The sequence below is a fragment of the Coregonus clupeaformis genome, chromosome 1 (genome assembly GCF_020615455.1).
Source record: "Coregonus clupeaformis isolate EN_2021a chromosome 1, ASM2061545v1, whole genome shotgun sequence".
Taxonomy (NCBI): domain Eukaryota; kingdom Metazoa; phylum Chordata; class Actinopteri; order Salmoniformes; family Salmonidae; genus Coregonus; species Coregonus clupeaformis.
This window is the reverse complement of record NC_059192.1, coordinates 3,309,616-3,330,575: the sequence shown is the minus strand read 5'-3', so window position 1 is coordinate 3,330,575 and position 20,960 is coordinate 3,309,616. Positions and strand designations below refer to the sequence as shown.

Sequence of the window (20,960 nt, the reverse complement as noted above, 5' to 3'; positions counted from 1 at the left end):
GACACCAGAGCTGTATACTTTATAAAAGAGGAGAGAGGGTCTAGAACTGAGCCCTGGGGGACACCAGAGCTGTATACTTTATAAAACAGGAGAGGGCCTAGAACTGAGCCCTGGGGGACACCAGAGCTGTATACTTTATAAAACAGGAGAGGGTCTAGAACTGAGCCCTGGGGGACACCAGAGCTGTATACTTTATAAAACAGGAGAGAGGGCCTAGAACTGAGCCCTGGGGGACACCAGAGCTGTATACTTTATAAAACAGGAGAGGGTCTAGAACTGAGCCCTGGGGGACACCGGAGCTGTATACTTTATAAAACAGGAGAGAGGGCCTAGAACTGAGCCCTGGGGGACACCGGAGCTGTATACTTTATAAAACAGGAGAGGGCCTAGAACTGAGCCCTGGGGGACACCAGAGCTGTATACTTTATAAAACAGGAGAGGGTCTAGAACTGAGCCCTGGGGGACACCAGAGCTGTATACTTTATAAAACAGGAGAGAGGGCCTAGAACTGAGCCCTGGGGGACACCGGAGCTGTATACTTTATAAAACAGGAGAGGGTCTAGAACTGAGCCCTGGGGGACACCAGAGCTGTATACTTTATAAAACAGGAGAGAGGGCCTAGAACTGAGCCCTGGGGGACACCGGAGCTGTATACTTTATAAAACAGGAGAGAGGGTCTAGAACTGAGCCCTGGGGGACACCAGAGCTGTATACTTTATAAAACAGGAGAGGACCTAGAACTGAGCCCTGGGGGACACCAGAGCTGTATACTTTATAAAACAGGAGAGGGTCTAGAACTGAGCTCTGGGGGACACCAGAGCTGTATACTTTATAAAACAGGAGAGAGGGTCTAGAACTGAGCCCTGGGGGACACCGGAGCTGTATACTTTATAAAACAGGAGAGGGTCTAGAACTGAGCCCTGGGGGACACCGGAGCTGTATACTTTATAAAACAGGAGAGGGTCTAGAACTGAGCCCTGGGGGACACCAGAGCTGTATACTTTATAAAACAGGAGAGGGTCTAGAACTGAGCCCTGGGGGACACCGGAGCTGTATACTTTATAAAACAGGAGAGGGCCTAGAACTGAGCCCTGGGGGACACCAGAGCTGTATACTTTATAAAACAGGAGAGGGTCTAGAACTGAGCTCTGGGGGACACCGGAGCTGTATACTTTATAAAACAGGAGAGGGTCTAGAACTGAGCCCTGGGGGACACCGGAGCTGTATACTTTATAAAACAGGAGAGGGTCTAGAACTGAGCTCTGGGGGACACCAGAGCTGTATACTTTATAAAAGAGGAGAGAGGGTCTAGAACTGAGCCCTGGGGGACACCAGAGCTGTATACTTTATAAAACAGGAGAGGGCCTAGAACTGAGCCCTGGGGGACACCAGAGCTGTATACTTTATAAAACAGGAGAGGGTCTAGAACTGAGCCCTGGGGGACACCAGAGCTGTATACTTTATAAAACAGGAGAGGGTCTAGAACTGAGCCCTGGGGGACACCAGAGCTGTATACTTTATAAAACAGGAGAGAGGGCCTAGAACTGAGCCCTGGGGGACACCAGAGCTGTATACTTTATAAAACAGGAGAGGGTCTAGAACTGAGCCCTGGGGGACAACAGAGCTGTATACTTTATAAAACAGGAGAGGGTCTAGAACTGAGCCCTGGGGTGACACCGGAGCTGTATACTTTATAAAACAGGAGAGAGGGCCTAGAACTGAGCCCTGGGGGACACCGGAGCTGTATACTTTATAAAACAGAAGAGGGTCTAGAACTGAGCCCTGGGGGACACCGGAGCTGTATACTTTATAAAACAGGAGAGGGCCTAGAACTGAGCCCTGGGGGACACCAGAGCTGTATACTTTATAAAACAGGAGAGGGTCTAGAACTGAGCCCTGGGGGACACCAGAGCTGTATTCTTTATAAAACAGGAGAGGGCCTAGAACTGAGCCCTGGGGGACACCGGAGCTGTATACTTTATAAAACAGGAGAGGGCCTAGAACTGAGCCCTGGGGGACACCAGAGCTGTATACTTTATAAAACAGGAGAGGGCCTAGAACTGAGCCCTGGGGGACACCAGAGCTGTATACTTTATAAAACAGGAGAGGGCCTAGAACTGAGCCCTGGGGGACACCAGAGCTGTATACTTTATAAAACAGGAGAGAGGGTCTAGAACTGAGCCCTGGGGGACACCGGAGCTGTATACTTTATAAAACAGGAGAGGGTCTAGAACTGAGCCCTGGGGGACACCAGAGCTGTATACTTTATAAAACAGGAGAGAGGGCCTAGAACTGAGCCCTGGGGGACACCATAGCTGTATACTTTATAAAACAGGAGAGGGGGCCTAGAACTGAGCCCTGGGGGACACCAGAGCTGTATACTTTATAAAACAGGAGAGGGCCTAGGACTGAGCCCTGGGGGACACCAGAGCTGTATACTTTATAAAACAGGAGAGAGGGTCTAGAACTTAGCCCTGGGGGACACCAGAGCTGTATACTTTATAAAACAGGAGAGGGTCTAGAACTGAGCCCTGGGGGACACCAGAGCTGTATACTTTATAAAACAGGAGAGAGGGTCTAGAACTGAGCCCTGGGGGACACCAGAGCTGTATACTTTATAAAACAGGAGAGGGCCTAGGACTGAGCCCTGGGGGACACCGGAGCTGTATACTTTATAAAACAGGAGAGAGGGTCTAGAACTGAGCCCTGGGGGACACCAGAGCTGTATACTTTATAAAACAGGAGAGAGGGTCTAGAACTGAGCCCTGGGGGACACCAGAGCTGTATACTTTATAAAACAGGAGAGGGCCTAGAACTGAGCCCTGGGGGACACCAGAGCTGTATACTTTATAAAACAGGAGAGAGGGCCTAGAACTGAGCCCTGGGGGACACCAGAGCTGTATACTTTATAAAACAGGAGAGGGCCTAGGAACTGAGCCCTGGGGGACACCAGAGCTGTATACTTTATAAAACAGGAGAGGGTCTAGAACTGAGCCCTGGGGGACACCAGAGCTGTATACTTTATAAAACAGGAGAGGGCCTAGAACTGAGCCCTGGGGGACACCAGAGCTGTATACTTTATAAAACAGGAGAGGGTCTAGAACTGAGCCCTGGGGGACACCAGAGCTGTATACTTTATAAAACAGGAGAGGGCCTAGAACTGAGCCCTGGGGGACACCAGAGCTGTATACTTTATAAAACAGGAGAGGGCCTAGAACTGAGCCCTGGGGGACACCAGAGCTGTATACTTTATGTAAACTGCCTTGTCGCCCAACTACTGTTCACCTTCCTCTCCCCTCCCTAATCCCTGTCTCCTCTCCTCCCTCTCCGGTTGACTGCTCTATTCGTCTGCTCTCGTTCCCCTCCCTAATCCCTCTCTCCTCTCCTTCCTCAGGTCATGACTGTTCTATTCGTCTGTGGAACCTGGAGACTAAGACGTGTATCCAGGAGTTTACAGCTCACAGGAAGAAGAATGATGAGTCTATCCATGACGTGGCCTTCCACCCCTCTAAGGCTTACATCGCCTCCGCCGGGGCAGACGCTCTCGCCAAGGTGTTCGTATGACGAGGACCTATCACAGCCCACCGACACAGCCTCCCAGCACCAGGGATCAATAGACACACAGGAGGGGCGGGACCTTAAGAAATGGGCGTGTGGGGTTCCACGCAGACTTCCCCTCTCACGCTACTGGTTCCCTGTTTTGACTGGCGGATGATGCAGCCAATAGCCACTACCAAGACCCAGACTAGGCCCGCCTCCAGAGGGAGAGGGCCAGGGCTGTGGTTGGCTGGGAGGTCTGTTAGGAAAACACCGATTGGGCACAAGGCTTCCTCCTCCCTGTACAGTCCAGGCAGGCCCCTGGGTGTGACCGGAAACAGAGCCCCTCCTCTTTCTCCAAGCTGCAGCCAATGAACACCCACACAGACTGACTACAGTCTACAGACCACAGACTGATACTATGGTCTTCAGACTAATCTTCCCTTCACAGCTAGCGAGGGGGTTGAAGACAGACGGACGGGGGTTTTATAGTGTAGACTCACTGGGGAGGTGGAGCACCATGCCCTAAACCCCCCTAACCCTACCCTCTCCCCATTAACCAGAACCCCAGGCCCCCATTTCCCCAGTCTCTAGGTCCAGGCTTCTCCTCTCAGACCAGGGTGGACTGTCTGCTTCCTGGTCCCTCCTCTCCTTCTCCTCCAGGTCAGGTTCAGTGTTGTGTTGTGATGGAGATGTGGGGTACTTACTGAAGACTGGCTGCGGCTGACTGTCAGGGATGGAAGCATCTCGCTTTTCCCCTCTGCTTCCAAGGCTGACTCTGTCTCCCCAGTCTCCCCCGTGTCTGCCCTGTCCCCCCTTGTCTCTCCCGTGTCTCCCTGTGTCTCTCCCCTGTGTCTCCCCTGTGTCTCCCCTGTGTCTCCCCCGTGTTTCTCCCGTGTCTCCCCCGTGTTTCTCCCCCCAGTCTCCCCCCAGTCTCCCCCCGTCTCCCCCAGTCTCCCCCCAGTCTCCCCCCGTCTCCCCCCAGTCTCCCCCAGTCTCCCCCGCCAGCCAGCCTTTCTCTCTCTGCTTTCCTTTTAAAAACACTTATTAAAATGTGCCTTTGCTTTCAAAAAAGGTCTTGAAACAAAAGTTATTTTACAGAGCATCTGTTTTTGCGGGGTGGGGGAGACTGAGTGGATGGGGAAAGGTTGTCACGATGGTGTTCATTTTAACAAAACTTTGGATGTAAAATTACAAATACTTATAATAAACAAAATATATAAGTATGAAAATGTATGTCGCTCTGGAAAAGAGCGTCTCCTAAATGACTAAAATGTAAAAAAAATATATATATATATTAAGTCTTAAAACTTACTGTGCTGAAGTGAGTTTGAGTGCTAATTTTTTTTAAATAGCATGGGTGGATATTAGCCTGGCCCCAGATCTGTTTGTGCTGTCTTGCCATTGACCATATAGGAGTTGGAAAGACGGCACTAACAGATCTGGGACCAGGGTAGAGGGGAATCGGCCAAACTGGCAGAGCTGAAACAGATCAAGTAAATATTTCCTGTTTTGTTAGAAGAATTCCTAGTTATAACTGTACACTGCAAAAAAAAAAAGTTAAATTACAAATTCATGTTTCCAAAGTAAACCATCTGGTTCTACAATATGAGGTTTAGTATGTAGCAACAGACGTTGGTCCATCTTTACAATACAGGCCACTGAGCCGTACTGTATGTGGCTAACGTCTCAGAGTAGGTGTGCCTCCCAAATGGCTCCCTAAGTAGTGCACTACCTTAGACCAGAGAATGGCACCCTATTCCCTATATAGTGCACTACTTTAGACCAGAGAATGGCACCCTATTCCCTAAGTAGTGCACTACTTTAGACCAGAGAATGGCACCCTATTCCCTATATAGTGCACTACTTTTGATTAGGATCCGCAGGGCTCTGGGATGCAGACGCCGCTGTCCTCAAGCTGTAGTTACAGTACAATGTGTTATATTCACACAAAAATTTAAAAAATAAATAATTGTCCCACAAATCCATCAAGATATCCATGTAACTTACAAGTTCAAATGAGCTATTTTCTCAGACATTCAGTCGCTGGTTTGTATATGAATGTCTGTTCTCATTAAAACTGCTGTAAAATCTTTGTTTCTGTCCATGATTTTGAGAGCGAGAGAGAGAGATTTTTTACAACATAAACCTGGGAATTGAGAGAGCGGGGGGAGGAAGAGGAGGATTCTGTCTGATTTTACAACAATGCGTTCGCTGTAGATAAAGGATTTTTCTTCCTGCAGTATTGTCTTCTCTAGAGTTGCAAAATTCCAGTGACTTTCTCCAAATTCCCAGGTGTTCTAGAAATCCTGGTTGGAGGATTCTTGGATGTTCTTTATTCCCTCGTGATTCTGGGAATCTTCCAACTGGGATTTCTTGGAAAACTTGGGAATTTTTAGGAAAATTACCAGAATGTTGCAGTCCTTTTCTCCACTCTTGAGTGGTGTGGGTTGTATGTAATGTTGTTTGGTATAGAACAGGAATGATGGTATAGAGATGTCTAGTCCATGTCAAAACTATGATACATTACTAACGTCTAATAAACGTCTAATAATTATCTAATATAACTGCACACAAATGTGTACAGATTTTAGTTTTTGCATATGATTACTCTTACCTGTTAACAAATACCTCTTTTGTCTCTGAAGAACATCTCAACGCAAGTTTTTTTTCAGTATGATTTTATTAAAAATAGCATTAAAATATTGGATCAGATATGTATTTGAAAATAACAAACGGCTTTTTTTAATATGCATATGTACAAACACAAACAGGATTAAAAATAAAAACTGGGAGGAGATGATATAAATACTCTGAACAAACCAATATCAGTCACGTGAACAAGAGGGGAGAATAGAGGGAGGAGAAGAGCTGGGTTGTGTTCATTAGTCACCAAACGGAAGAAAATGGACTGAAAACAGGGGAGGGACTACTTGAATCTGTCGAATAATAAGAAACTCATTTTCCCTTGCTTAAATGTTTTGTTATGGTGTGCACTAATGAATATGCCCCTTGGTTTTCATTTGTGAGGAACACGGTTTAGGTTTAAAAAATATTCAAGTTTGATCTATTTATAGGTTCACTATCAGAGCTGGCAGAAAACTTCAACTCCATCTTGAAGCGCTTCACTTTAATTTGACCATGTGTTAATTTGCCATATATAAAGAGAACTGTTCATTTTTTGGGGGGATTAATAGACAGCTGTTAGGAGCCAGCTAGAGTTACCAAGTAAGACATGTTATCTAATTGGAAATGCTAAAGATGTTACCTTTAGGTTTTAAACCTTGCTAGCTGCTAACATGTGAAGTCATAAGTATGGCCCCTTCAGTTTTTTGGGGGGATTAAAAGTATTATATGGCTTACACATACACAGTCAGCATGCATCGAAAACATCCAAGCAGACTCTTGACTGTTTTTGGAGGAAAAACGTACACAACGTCCCTAAAATCAAATCTCTCCTCTATAAAAGACAACACCGTATATATATACACACACATGGTCAAATTCTGACGAGAAGACCGTAATATGGCTGAATTCCCAAAATGTGGTGCGACGACGCCGGTCCTCTCTGTCTTATTCATTTCCAATCTCCCCTATTGTAAAGCACCATATTGTGTTGCTGCAGTGTGTTAATAAGCCATAAGGGGAAGTGTTAAGCACCATGTCCCCATAAGGCTGTGTTTCTCTGTAAGCACCATGTCCCCATAAGGCTATGTTTCTCTGTAAGCACCATGTCCCCATAAGGCTATGTTTCTCTGTAAGCACCATGTCCCCCCATAAGGCTATGTTTCTCTGTAAGCACCATGTCCCCATAAGGCTATGTTTCTCTGTAAGCACCATGTCCCCATAAGGCTGTGTTTCTCTGTAAGCACCATGTCCCCATAAGGTTATGTTTCTCTGTAAGCACCAGATTGTGTGGTGGTGTTAAGCCGGAAGACTAAGTGCTAGGGGTGCTTTTGTAGTCTATAGTTTTTTCTGTAAGCATCAGGGTTGGGCTCAATTCTAATTTAAGTCAGTCAATTCAGGAAGTGATTTTGAATTTAAACTTTAGAAAACATGTAATCTTTTGAAATGTATTGTTTATCCTTTTCAGTTCATTGAGAAGTCATTGAAAATAAAAGCACTTTTTTCAATTATTGAATTGGAATTCGTTTACTTTCTGAATTGACAGCCTTCGATTCGAATTGACTCCAACCCCTGGTACTTTTCCGTTTCGATCAATTATATTACATGATTAGGAGTGAGAACACAAAATACCCCCCCGTCCCTGACTGTTAATATAACACGAACAACAGTTGGGATCGCATGGCCAAAGTTTAATCATTGTGATCCAATGACTTCAAATTATTTTGATTCATGTTCGTATGCCTTCCGCTTCAAACCAATAACCTCCCTTGGGAATTTAACTATTGCCAATTCAGCACCAACTTTTACAACAGTTCTGCACAATTTTTCATTTGGTAACTTACCGGTAATACGTTCTGTAAAGACCCTGTCCTGTCTCCGTGATAAATGTAGTGACAGTGCAGGACTATGTAGACCTACCCTAATTAGCAACAGCTAATGGGGATCCTAATAAAATACCTAACCCCTCTCCCTACAGCCCCCTAACGCCCTGTTTGAATACTTTAGAAATGCTTCCTCGCTTCCTTGTTTCCTTGATATGTAAGCGCAGATTTATAAGTAACTGGAGTGGCCTATGAGCCCTATGGGCACTGGTCTAAAGTAGTGCACTACATAGGGAATAGGGTGCCCCTCAGTTGCGTGGCTGTGAGTTGAACTCCTGACAGATGTTGTTGACCACCTTGGGGACGAACTTGTAGAGGCTGTCAAACTCATCCACGAAGTAGGAGTGCTCCTTGTCGGGGTCGGTGGCGATGTACTCCAGCTCGTCCTGCGCTGCCCAGGCGATGCCGATGGAGTACGCTATCACACCTGGAGAGAGACAGGTAGTTAGAGACTGGAGTACGCTATCACACCTGGAGAGAGACAGGTAGTTAGAGACTGGAGTACGCTATCACACCTGGAGAGAGACAGGTAGTTAGAGACTGGAGTAGACTATCACACCTGGAGAGAGACAGGTAGTTAGAGACTGGAGTACGCTATCACACCTGGAGAGAGACGGGTAGTTAGAGACTGGAGTAGACTATCACACCTGGAGAGAGACCGGTAGTTAGAGACTGGAGTAGACTATCACAACTGGACAAACAGGAGACCAGGAGTGGGCAAACCTTTTGGCTCGATGGCCACGTTGGGATTTCAGAATTCGACAGAGGGGCCATACAGATTATTTTTTGCAACCTATTTGTTTGTAAAGATTTTGCCAGCCAGGAAAAGGGCACTTATTAGAAAATATATTAGGTCCATTATCATTTCTACATACTTTCTATATCTAGTCTTGGATGTTAAACATTTCTACTAATTCCCTCGCGGGCCGTAGTTTTCCCACCGCTGGATTAGACTGATAGAGATTGAGTATTAGGCTATCACACCTGGACCACAGTAAAGATTAGATTAGATACTAGCCACATATACTTCGTGACCAAAAGTATGTGGACACCTGCTCGTCAAACATCTCATTCCAAAATCATGGCCATTAATATGGAGTTGGTCCCCCCCCTTTGCTGCTATACCAGCCTCCACTCTTCTGGGAAGGCTTTCCACTAGATGTTGGAAAATTGCTGCGGGGGACTTGCTTCCATTAAGCCACAAGAGCGTTAGTGAGGTCAGGCACTGATGTTGGGCGATTAGGTCTGGCTCGCAGTCGGCGTTCCAATTCATCCCAAAGGTGTTCGATGGGGTTGAAGTCAGGGCTCAGTGCAGGCCAGTCAAGTTTTTCCACATCGATCTCGACAAACCATTTCAGTATGGACCTCGCTTTGTGCACGGGGGCATTGTCATGCTGAAACAGGAAAGGGCCTTCCCCAAACTGTTGCCACAAAGTTGGAAGCACAGAATCATCTATAATGTCATTGTATGCTGTAGCGTTAGGATTTTCCTTCACTGGAACTAAATGGCCTAGGCCGAACCATGAAAAACAGGTAGCGTTCTCCTGGCATCTGCCAAACCCAGATTCGTCCGTCGGACTGCTAGATGGTGAAGTGTGATTCATCACTCCAGAGTCCAATGGCGGCAAGCTTTACACCACTCCAGCTGACGCTTGGCATTGCGCATGGTGATCTTAGGCTTGTGTGCGGCTGCTCGGCCATTGAAACCCATTTCATGAAGCTTCCGACAAACGTTTATTGTGCTATTGCTTCCAGAGGCAGTTTGGAACACGGTAGTGAGTGTTGCATTTGATTGATTGATTTTTACGTGCTTCAGCACTCAGCGGTCCCGTTATGTGAGCTTGTGTGGCCTACCACTTTGCAGCTGAGCCGTTGTTGCTCCTAGACGTTTCCACTTCACAATAACAGCACTTACAGTTGACCAGGGCAGCTCTAGCAGGGCAGAAAATTTGACTAAATGACTTATTGGAAAGGTGGCATCCTATGACGGTGCCACGTTGAAAGTCACTGAGCTCTTCAGTAAGGCCATTCTACTGCCAATGTTTGTCTATGGAGATCGCATGGCTGTGTGCTCGATTTTATACACCTGTCAGCAACGGGTGTGGATGAAATAGCCGAATCCACTAATTTGAAGGGGTGTCCACATACTTTTGTTTATATAGTGTATCTGTGATCAATATCTGTATTCCCAGTCATGTGAAATCCATAGATTAACTAATTAATTTATTTCAATTTACTGATTTCCTTACATGAACTGTAACTCTTTGAATTGTTGCGTGTTGCGTTTATATTCTTGTTCAGTGTAGCTTTCATTACATTTCAACTTGGTTTCACAACAACTTAGCCTTCATTACATTTCCACTTGGTTTCAAATAAAATTGTATTCGTCACATGCGCTGAATAAAACAGGTGTAGACCTTACAGTGAAATTAGTCATTAAAACCTGTTTTTCAACCACTCCACAGATGTCTTGTTAACAAACTATAGTTTTGGCAAGTCGGTTAGGACATCTACTTTATGCATGACACAAGTAATTTTTCCAACAATTGTTTACAGACAGATTATTTCACTTATAATTCACTGTATCACAATTCCAGTGGGTCAGAAATTTACATACAGTAAGTTGACTGTGCCTGTAAACAGCTTGGAAAATTCCAGAAAATGATGTCATGGCTTTAGAAGCTTCTGATAGGCTAATTGACATAATTTGAGTCAATTGGAGGTGTACCTGTGGATGTATTTCAAGGCCTACCTTCAAACTCAGTGCCTCTGCTTGACATCATGGGAAAATCAAAAGAAATCAGCGAAGACCGCAGAAAACAAATGGTAGACCTCCACAAGTCTGGTTCATCCTTGGGAGCAATTTCCAAATGCCTGAAGGTACCACGTTCATCTGTACAAACAATAGTACGCAAGTATAAACACCATTGGACCACGCAGCCGTCATACCGCTCAGGAAGGAGTTCTGTCTCCTAGAGATGAACATACTTTGGTGCGAAAAGTGCAAATCAATCCCAGAACAACAGCAAAGGACCTTGTGAAGATGCTGGAGGAAACAGGTACAAAAGTATCTATATCCACAGTAAAACAAGTCCTATATCGACATAACCTGAATGGGCGCTCAGCAAGGAAGAAGCCACTGCTCCAAAACCGCCATAAAAAAGCCAGACTACGGTTTGCAACTGCACATGGGGACAAAGATCGTACTTTTTGGAGAAATGTCCTCTGGTCTGATGAAACAAAAATAGACCTGTTTGGCCATAATGACCATTGTTATGTTTGGAGGAAAAAGGGGAAGGCTTGCAAGCCGAAGAACACCATCCCAACCGTGAAGCACAGGGGTGGCAGCATCATGCTGTGGGGGTGCTTTGCTGCAGGAGGGTCTGGTGCACTTCACAAAATAGATGGCATCATGAGGAAGGAAAATTATGTGGATATATTGAAGCAACATCTCAAGACATCAGTCAGGAAGTTAAAGCTTGGTCACAAATGGGTCTTCCAAATGGACAATGACCCCAAGCATACTTCTAAAGTTGTGGCAAAATGGCTTAAGGACAACAAAGTCAAGGTATTGGAGTGGCCATCACAAAGCCCTGACCTCAATCCTATAGAAAATATGTGGGCAGAACTGAAAAAGTGTGTGCGAGCAAGGAGGCCTACAAACCTGACTCAGTTACACCAGTTCTGTCAGGAGGAATGGGCCAAAATTCACCCAACTTATTGTGGAAGGCTACCCGAAACGTTTGACCCAAGTTAAACTATTTAAAGGCAATGCTACCAAATACTAATTGAGTGTATGTAACCTTCTGACCCACTGGGAATGTGATGAAATAAATAAAAGCTGAAATAAATCATTCTCTCTACTATTATTCTGACATTTCACATTCTTAAAATAAAGTGGTAATCCTAACTGACCTAAGACAGGGAAGCTTTACTAGGATTAAATGTCAGGAATTGTGAAAAACTGAGTTTAAATGTATTTGGCTAAGGTGTATGTAAACTTCTGACTTCAACTGTAGGTCCTGGATGGCAGGAAGCTTATTCCCAGTGATGTACTGGGCCCTACGCACTACCCTCTGTAGCGCTTTGCGGTCGGATGCCGAGCAGTTGCCATACCAGGCGGTGATGCAACCGGTCAGGATGCTCTCGATGGTGCAGCTGTATAACTTTTTGAGGATCTGGGGACCCATGCTAAATCTTTTCAATCCCTGAGGGGGAATAGGCTTTGTCGTGCCCTCTTCACGACTGTCTTGGTGTGTTTGGACCATGATAGTTCGTTGGTGATGTGGACCCCAAGGAACTTGTTAATGTTAACCTCCTCCCTATAGGCTGTCTCATCATTGTCGATGATCAGGCCTACCACTATTGTGTCTTCAGCAAACTTAATGATGGTGTTGGAGTCGTGCCTGGCCATGCAGTCATGGGTGAACAGGGAGTACAGGAGGGGACTAAGCACGCACCCCTGAGGGCCCCCCGTGTTGAGGATCAGCGTGGCAGATGTGTTGTTGCCTACCCTTACCACCTGGGGGCGGCCCGTCAGGAAGTCCAGGATCCAGTTGCAGAGGGAGGTGTTTAGTCCCAGGGTCCTTAGCTTAGTGATGAGCTTTGTGGGCACTATGGTGTTGAACGCTGAGCTGTAGTCAATGAACAGCATTCTCACATAGGTGGTCCTTTTGTCCAGGTGGGAAAGGGCAGTGTGGAGTGCGACTGAGATTGCGTGTTCTGTGGATCTGTTGGGGCGGTATGTGAATTGGAGTGGGTCTAGGGTTTCCGGGATGATGGTGTTGATATGATTCATGACCAGCCATTCAAAGCACTTCATGGCTACCAATGTGAGTGCTATGGGGCGGTAGTCATTTAGGCAGGTTACCTTCGCTTTCTTGGGCACAGGAACTATGGTGGTCTGCTTGAAACATGTTGATATTACAGACTCAGACAGGGAGAAATTGAAAATGTCAGTGAAGACACTTGCCAGTTGGTCCGCGCATGCTCTGAGTACACGTCCTGGTAATCCGTCTGGTCTTGCGACCTGTTTAAAGGTCTTGCTCACATCGGCTACGGAGAGCGTGATCACACAGTCGTCCGGAACTGCTGGTGCTCTCATGCATGCTTCTGTGTTGCTTGCCTCAAAGCGAGCATAAAAGGTATTTAGCTCGTCTGGTAGGCTTGCGTCACTGGGCAGCTCGCATCTGGGTTTCCCTTTGTAGTCCGTAATAGTTTGCAAGCCCTGCCACATCTGATAAGCATCAGAGCTGGTGTAGTAGGATTAAATCTTAGTCCTGTATAGACGCTTTGCCTGTTTGATGGTTCGTCTGAGGGCATAGCGGGATTTCTTATAAGCGTCCAGATTAGTGTCCCGCTCCTTGAAAGCGGCAGATCTAGCCTTTAGCTCGGTGTGGATGTTGCCTGTAATCCATGGCTTCTGGTTGGGAAATGTACGTAAGGTTACTGTGGGGACGACGTCGCCGATTTACTTATTTATTAATCCGGTGACTGAGGTGGTATACTCCTCAATGTCATTGGATGAACCCCCCAGAACATATTCTAGTCTGTGCTAGCAAAACAGTCCTGTAGCATAGCATCTGCGTCATCTGACCACTTCCATATTGAGCGAGTCACTGGTACTTCCTGCTTTAGTTTTTGCTTGTAAACAGGAATTAGGAGGAAATAAATATGGTCAGATTTGCCAAATGGAGGGAGAGCATGCGTCTTTGTGGAGTAAAGGTGGTCTAGAGTTTAGTTTTTTTCTGGTTGCACATGCTGGTAGAAATTAGGGAAAACTGATTTAAGTTTGCCTGCATTAAAATCCCCGGCCACTAGGAGCGCCGCATTTTCTTGTTTGCTTATGGCCTTATACAGCTCGTTGAGTGCGGTCTTAGTGCCAGCATCGGTTTGTGGTGGTAAATAGACAGCTACGAAAAATATAGATGAGAACTCTCTTGGTAAATAGTGTGATCTACAGCTTATCATGAGGTACTCTACCTCAGGCGTGCAATACCTTGAGACTTCCTTAATATTAGACATCGCGCACCAGCTGTTATTGACAAATAGACACACACCCCCATCCCCACCCCCACCCCTTGTCTTACCAGGCTGTTCTGCCGAACTGTCTGTCACACCAACTTAGCTTCCAAATGAAGAACTAATAAAAGAGCAATCCAAAATGATCCACCAGTACGATGCTAAATTACCAGGCCTTCATATAGTGGTGCTTTATTTATTTAAAGTGGAGCTTTTCCCCCATTGGCCAGATGTTCTGACCACACCAATCAACCTCTAACTTCTGACCCCTCACCTTGGCGGTGGACGGCCAGTGCCGGAGCTCTGACATCATCGTAGCTCCTCCCGTCGGTGATAACGATCATGATCTTGCGTTTGTTGGGTTTGGACTTGCTGAACAGCTGCTCAGCTGCGTAGGTGATAGCCGCTCCAGTACTGGTCCCGCCGCTCCAGTAATTAATCCTTTTTATGGCGTTGAGCAGATCAGCTTTGTTGTTGTGTTGCCCGAAGGCGAACTCCAGCCGTTGTTCGTACGTATACTGCACCGCGCCGACCCGCGTGTCCGTGTCCGATATCTCAAACTCCCGCGTGATGTTAGCGACGAACTGCAGGACGGTCCGGAAGTTCCCGGTGCCCACAGAGCTGGATCCGTCGATGACGAAGGCGATGTCGTTAGCGTTAAGGCAGGTCTTGCTGCAGACGAGACGGTCGGTGTCGCATACACGCTTGACGAGGGGTTGGACTGCCTTCCGCAGGGCGAACCAACTTGACACGGGCAGGGAGAAGAAACCGTTGGTCCGACACACCGCCTGTTGAGAGATGGGAAATGACAAGAGGTGGTTAGGTAGGGGATTCATGAAAGGACAGGGCAAAAAAAGTCCAGCGAATTGGAAGTGGCTGTATGTGTTAACATAGCTAGGGGCGACCCAGCGACCATCATCTCTATATACCTTATCCACAAAGTTCGGCTCCACCACATTCTGCTTCTCGTTGTCATCGGGTCCCTCGATGGTCACAAAGAAGATGTTGATACCAGACTCTCTGGCCTGGCGTGATGCCTCCTCTACCTTGTCAGTGGGCCAGCCGTCTACCAGAACCACAGCAACGTTGGGCGCTCCGCCCCGGTTACCGTTGGCGTCGCTGAAGTAATGTTTGTTGATGTAGGAGAGGGCCTTCCCTATGAGAACACCAGGGGGCAGCAGAGTGCTTAACAGACAGACAGCTGAAGTAATGTTTGTTGATATAGGAGAGGGCCTTCCCTAGGAAAACACCAGGGGGCAGCAGAGAAGTAGACAGACAGACAGACAGACAGACAGAGCTGAAGTTCACTACATGACCAAAAGTATGTGGACACCTGCTTGTCGAACATCTCATTCCAAAATCATGGGCGTTAATATGGAGTTGGTCCCCCCTTTGCTGCTATAACAGCCTCCACTCTTCTGGGAAGGCTTTCCACTAGATGTTGGAACATTGCTGCGGGGGGACTTGCTTCCATTCAGCCACAAGAGCATTAGTGAGGTCAGGCACTGATGTTGGGCGATTAGGACTGGCTCGCAGTCTGCGTTCCAATTCATCCCAAAGGTGTTCAATGAGGTTGAGGTCAGGGCTCTGTGCAGGCCAGTCAAGTTCTTCCACACCGATCTCAACAAACCATTTCTGTATGGACCTCGCTTTGTGCATGGGGGCATTGTCATGCTCAAACAGAAAAGGGCCTTCCCCAAATTGATGCCACAAAGTAGAAGAACAGAATCGTTTAGAATGTCATTGTATGATGTAGCGTTAAGATTTCCCTTCACTGGAACTAAGGGGCCTAGGCCGAACCATGAAAAACAGCCCCAGACCATTATTCCTCCTCCACCAAACTTTACAGTTGGCACTATGCATTGGGGCAGGTAGTGTTCTCCTGGCATCCGCGAAACCCAGATTAGTCCGTTGGACTGCCAGATGGTGAAGCGTGATTCATCACTCCAGAGAACGTGTTTCCACTACTCCAGAGTCCAATGGCAGTGAGCTTTACACCACTCCAGCCGACATTTGGCATTGCGCATGGTGATCTTAGGCTTGTATGCGGCTGCTCGGCCATGGAAACCCATTTCATGAAGCTCCCGACGAAAAGTGAATGTGCTGACGTTGCTTCCAGAGGCAGTTTGGAACTCGGTAGTGAGCGTTGCAACCGAGGACAGACGATTTTTATGCACTATGCGCTTCAGCACTCGGCGTTCCCGTTCTGTGAGCTTGTGTGGCCGACCACTTCGGGGCTGAGCCGTTGTTGCTCCTAGACATTTCCACTTCACAATAACAGCACTTACAGTTGACCAGGGCAGCTCTAGCAGGGCAGAAATGTGACGAACTGACTTGTTGGAAAGGTGGCATCCTATGACGGTGCCACGTTGAAAGTCACTGAGCTCTTCAGTAAGGCCATTCTACTGCCAATGTTTGTCTATGGAGATTACATGGCTGTGTGCTCGATTTTATACACCTGTCAGCAACGGGTGTGGCTGAAATAGCCGAATCCACTAATTTGAAGGGGTGTCCACATACTTTTGGGAAATTGTATACAGGAGTGTAGTTTGTTGATATAGGAGATGACCTTCACTAGGAGTACACCAGGGGGCAGCAGAGAGGTGGATAAAACAGAGAGAGCTCCAAACACACAACGTTTCTGTAAGCACATGCACACAACGGAGCCCGTTAAAATGGGAGGTTTTGTTCTAAACTGCCTTCCAGTAAGTGTTCTAATCTAAGAAGTCCACCTCCATTTCCTGTAGCCTAATTATTTATTTAACCCTTATTTAAGCAGGTAAATTGACTGAGAACACGTGTCATCTGGCTCTCATGGTTGACTTGATTAACTGTTATTTAAGCAGGTAATTTGACTGAGAACACGTGTCATCTGGCTCTCATGGTTGACTTGATTAACTGTTATTTAAGCAGGTAAATTGACTGAGAACACGTGTCATCTGGCTCTCATGGTTGACTTGATTAACTGTTATTTAAGCAGGTAAATTGACTGAGAACACGTGTCATCTGGCTCTCATGGTTGACTTGATTAACTGTTATTTAAGCAGGTAAATTGACTGAGAACACGTGTCATCTGGCTCTCATGGTTGACTTGATTAACTGTTATTTAAGCAGGTAAATTGACTGAGAACACGTGTCATCTGGCTCTCATGGTTGACTTGATTAACTGTTATTTAAGCAGGTAAATTGACTGAGAACACGTGTCATCTGGCTCTCATGGTTGACTTGATTAACTGTTATTTAAGCAGGTAAATTGACTGAGAACACGTGTCATCTGGCTCTCATGGTTGACTTGATTAACCGTTATTTAAGCAGGTAAATTGACTGAGAACACGTGTCATCTGGCTCTCATGGTTGACTTGATTAACCGTTATTTAAGCAGGTAAATTGACCGAGAACACGCGTCATCTGGCTCTCATGGTTGGTGGTCTGTGTACTCCCTTGGTCAGGGTTCACTTGTAAAAGACGTCAATCTCATTGTGACGTCCCTGGTTAAATAAAGGATAAATAAATACAAAATAACAGAAACATCTGTGAGTGAAGACATGTTGTTGATGAGAATGGAGACAAGAGGCAGAGACTAACTGGCACATTGATTAGAGGGGAGGTTCTATTCTGTAAACACACAAAACCCTATTTGTATCCAACTGCAATGTTTAGCAGAGTCACAAAGACCACATGTGGCATCAGATTAAAGCGAACCATCACTTCCTGACAGTAGCCTGACCCCTGGCCAATCAGGGCTGGTAGAACCAGATGCCTTTGGTCAGGAGGCCAGGAGTAAAACACTGTCATTTAACTCAGTGTCTAGGGTCAGATTTAGATTTAATTATAGCCTCTCAGACTCTCAGCATGTGAAAATATGGTAAAGATTTTTGTGAAACAAGCGATAATTGTGCCCCTTTTCACTTTCGCACTTAAGTGTGTGGTCATGGTGCCATGGTGACATGGTGCCATCTGGCCTTGCTGTGCTCTTAGGGTTCTTCGGCTGTCCCCCCATAGGAGAACCGGTTTTGGTTCCAGGTAGAACCCTTTTGGGTTCCAGGTAGAACCCTTTTTGGTTCCAGGTAGAACCCTTTTTGGTTCCATGTAGAACCCCTCTAAGGGTTCTTCAAAGGGTTCTCCTATGGGTCCTCTGTAGCTCAGCTGGTAGAGCATGGCGCTTGTAACGCCAGGGTAGTGGGTTCCATCCCCCGGGACCACCCATACGTAAAAATGTATGCACACATGACTGTAAGTCGCTTTGGATAAAAGCGTCTGCTAAATGGCATATTATTATTATTATTATTAAGAACCCTTTTAGGTTCTAGATAGCGCCTTTCTTTCTAAGAAAGAGGAACTCAGTCCGGCTTTCAACTTAGTCCTGAAAGTTGTAATAGGAGAATGCACAAGGTGCCATTTCTAAATTAGGTAATGCATCATCAGTTCCTCTTGTCATGGTAGTCATTGCAGACCTTAGAGAGCTATTTATAACTTTATAAATGTATAACTATTTTCTAGATGTTTTATGATATTCGGACAATACAGGTTTTTATTTATTTCATTCATTCATTTATTCACCGACTCACCCACGTTGGACATCCCTCCCTTCTGTGTGATCTTGTCTACGGCAGGTTTCAGCTCTCTGGAGTTAGTATAGGCCTTCAGACTGAACTCTGTTACCGGATCATCTCTGTAGAGATAACAACAATATCAACAGCATGCATTTGAGAAAGAAAGAAGAGAAAGAAAGAAGAGAAAGAGAACAGAAGAGAAAGGAAGAGAATACCCACTGGGCACACTGGTTGAATCAACGTTGTTTCCACATTGAACCAACGTGGATTCGCCATTGAATTGATACCTATAGTATTCTATACTAATACAATTGCTCTGAGAAATAGATTTTGTTTAACAAGTTATATTTTTTTTATTTCTCAAAATGTTAGGGGTCAAAATGATTGACATCCCTGTTTTCAAAACCTTTCAACACCTCAGTTTGCGAGGATAACGGCACTGAGCCTTTTTTCTAAACTGTTTTATGAGATTGGAGAACACGTTAGGAGGGATCTTAGACCATTCCTCTATACAGAATCCTTCCAGATCCTTAATATCCTTCGTCTGCTCTTATGAACCGCCCTCTTCAGTTCAAACCACAGGTTTTCAGTGGGGTTACTTACCCATATTGGATGATATATATTTAGGGGTTACTTATCCACATTGGATGATATATACAGTACCAGTCAAAAGTTTGGACACACCTACTCATTCAAGGGATTTTTCTTAATTTTTACTATTTTCTACATTGTAGAATTATAGTGAAGACATCAAAACTATGAAATAACACATATGGAATCATGTAGTAACCAAAAAAGTGTTAAACAAATCAAAATATATTTTAGATTTTAGATTCTTCAAATAGCCACCCTTTGCCTTGATGACAGCTTTGCACACTCATGGCATTCTCTCAACCAGCTTCATGAGGTAGTCACCTGGAATGCATTTCAATTAACAGGTGTGCCTTGTTAAAAGTTAATTTGTGGAATTTATTTCCTTCTTAATGCGTTTGAGCCAATGACAAGGTAGGGGTGGTATACAGAAGATAGCCCTATTTGGTAAAAGACCAAGTCCATATTATGGCAAGAACAGCTCAAATAAGCAAAGAGAAAGACAGTCCATCATTACTTTAAGACATGAATGTCAGTCAATACGGAACATTTCGAGAACTTTGAAAGTTTCTTAAAGTGCAGTCGCAAAAACCATCAAGCGCTATGATGAAAATGGATCTCATGAGGACCGCCACAGGAAAGGAAGACCCAGAGTTACCTCTGCTGCAGAGGATAAGTTAATTACAGTTAACTGCACCTCAGAAATCCTTCACATAGTTCAAGTAACAGACACATCTCAACATCAACTATTCAGAGGAGACTGTGTGAATCAGAACTTCATGGTCGAATTGCTCAAAGAAACCACTACTAAAGGACACCAATAATAAGAAGAAACTTGCTTGGGCCAAGAAACAAGAGTAATGGACATTAGACCAGTGGAAATCTGTCCTTTGGTCTGATGAGTCCAAATGACAGATTTTTGGTTCCAACCGCTGTGCCTTTGTGAGACGCAGAGTAGGTGAACGGATGATCTCTGCAAGTGTGGTTCCCACCGTGAAGCATTGAGGAGGAGGAATGATGGTGTGGGGGTGCTTTGCTGGTGACACTGTCTGTGATTTATTTAGAATTGAAGGCACACTTAACCAGCATGGATACCACAGCATTCCGCAGCGATACTCCATCCCACAAATTAACTTTAAGAAGGCACACATGTTAATTGAAATGCAATCCAGGTGACTACCTCATGAAGCTGGTTGAGAGAATGCCAAGAGTGTGCAAAGCTGTCATCAAGGCAAAGGGTGGCTATTCGAAGAATCTCAAATATAACATATATTTTGATTTGTTTAACACTTTTTTGGTTACTACATGATTCCATATGTGTTATTTCATAGTTTTGATGTCTTCACTATTATTCTACAATGTAGAAAATAGTAAAAATAAAGAAAAACCCTTGAATGAGTAGGTGTGTCCAAACTTTTGACTGGTAGCGTATATATTTAGGGGTTACTTACCCGTATTGGATGACGCCCATCATGGGTCCGGCCACGCCCACATTGATGACCTGTGCCACCTCAGCCAGGAAGTCTTTCTGGATCTTAAAGCGACGCTTCCCAATACTCCAGCTACCGTCCATCAGCCACGCTATGTCAACTTTACAGTCTGCCAATCAATCAATAAATCAATAAATCAATCAATGTGATATCCCAATACTCCAGCTACCGTCCATTAACCACGCTATGTCAACTGTAAAGTCTGCCAATCAATCAATGTGATACGTTATGTCAACTTTACAGTCTGCCAATCAATCAAT

The 20,960-nt window shown here is 45.4% G+C and overlaps 2 protein-coding genes across 8 annotated transcripts in view; one reads left to right on the top strand and one right to left on the bottom strand.

Annotated features, from left to right (window-relative positions):
• Window positions 1-4,391, top strand: part of LOC121556619 (striatin) — a 110,847-nt gene extending 106,456 nt beyond the window's left edge. For both annotated transcript variants that reach the window (XM_041870507.2, XM_041870506.2), the window contains one exon: window positions 3,395-4,391. In XM_041870507.2, the coding sequence (XP_041726441.1) occupies window positions 3,395-3,564 (170 nt within the window). In that variant the 3' untranslated portion in view covers window positions 3,565-4,391. The remainder of the gene's footprint in view (window positions 1-3,394) is intronic.
• Window positions 4,392-5,367: 976 nt separating this feature from the next.
• The window catches only part of vit (vitrin), an 84,736-nt gene continuing 69,143 nt past the window's right edge, over window positions 5,368-20,960 (bottom strand). For all 6 annotated transcript variants that reach the window (XM_045223703.1, XM_045223743.1, XM_045223770.1 and 3 more), the window contains 5 exons: window positions 20,662-20,809; window positions 18,635-18,738; window positions 14,996-15,222; window positions 14,341-14,854; window positions 5,368-8,472 (listed from right to left, as the gene is read on the bottom strand). In XM_045223703.1, coding sequence (XP_045079638.1) covers window positions 8,294-8,472; window positions 14,341-14,854; window positions 14,996-15,222; window positions 18,635-18,738; window positions 20,662-20,809 — 1,172 coding nt within the window. In that variant the 3' untranslated portion in view covers window positions 5,368-8,293. The remainder of the gene's footprint in view (window positions 8,473-14,340; window positions 14,855-14,995; window positions 15,223-18,634; window positions 18,739-20,661; window positions 20,810-20,960) is intronic.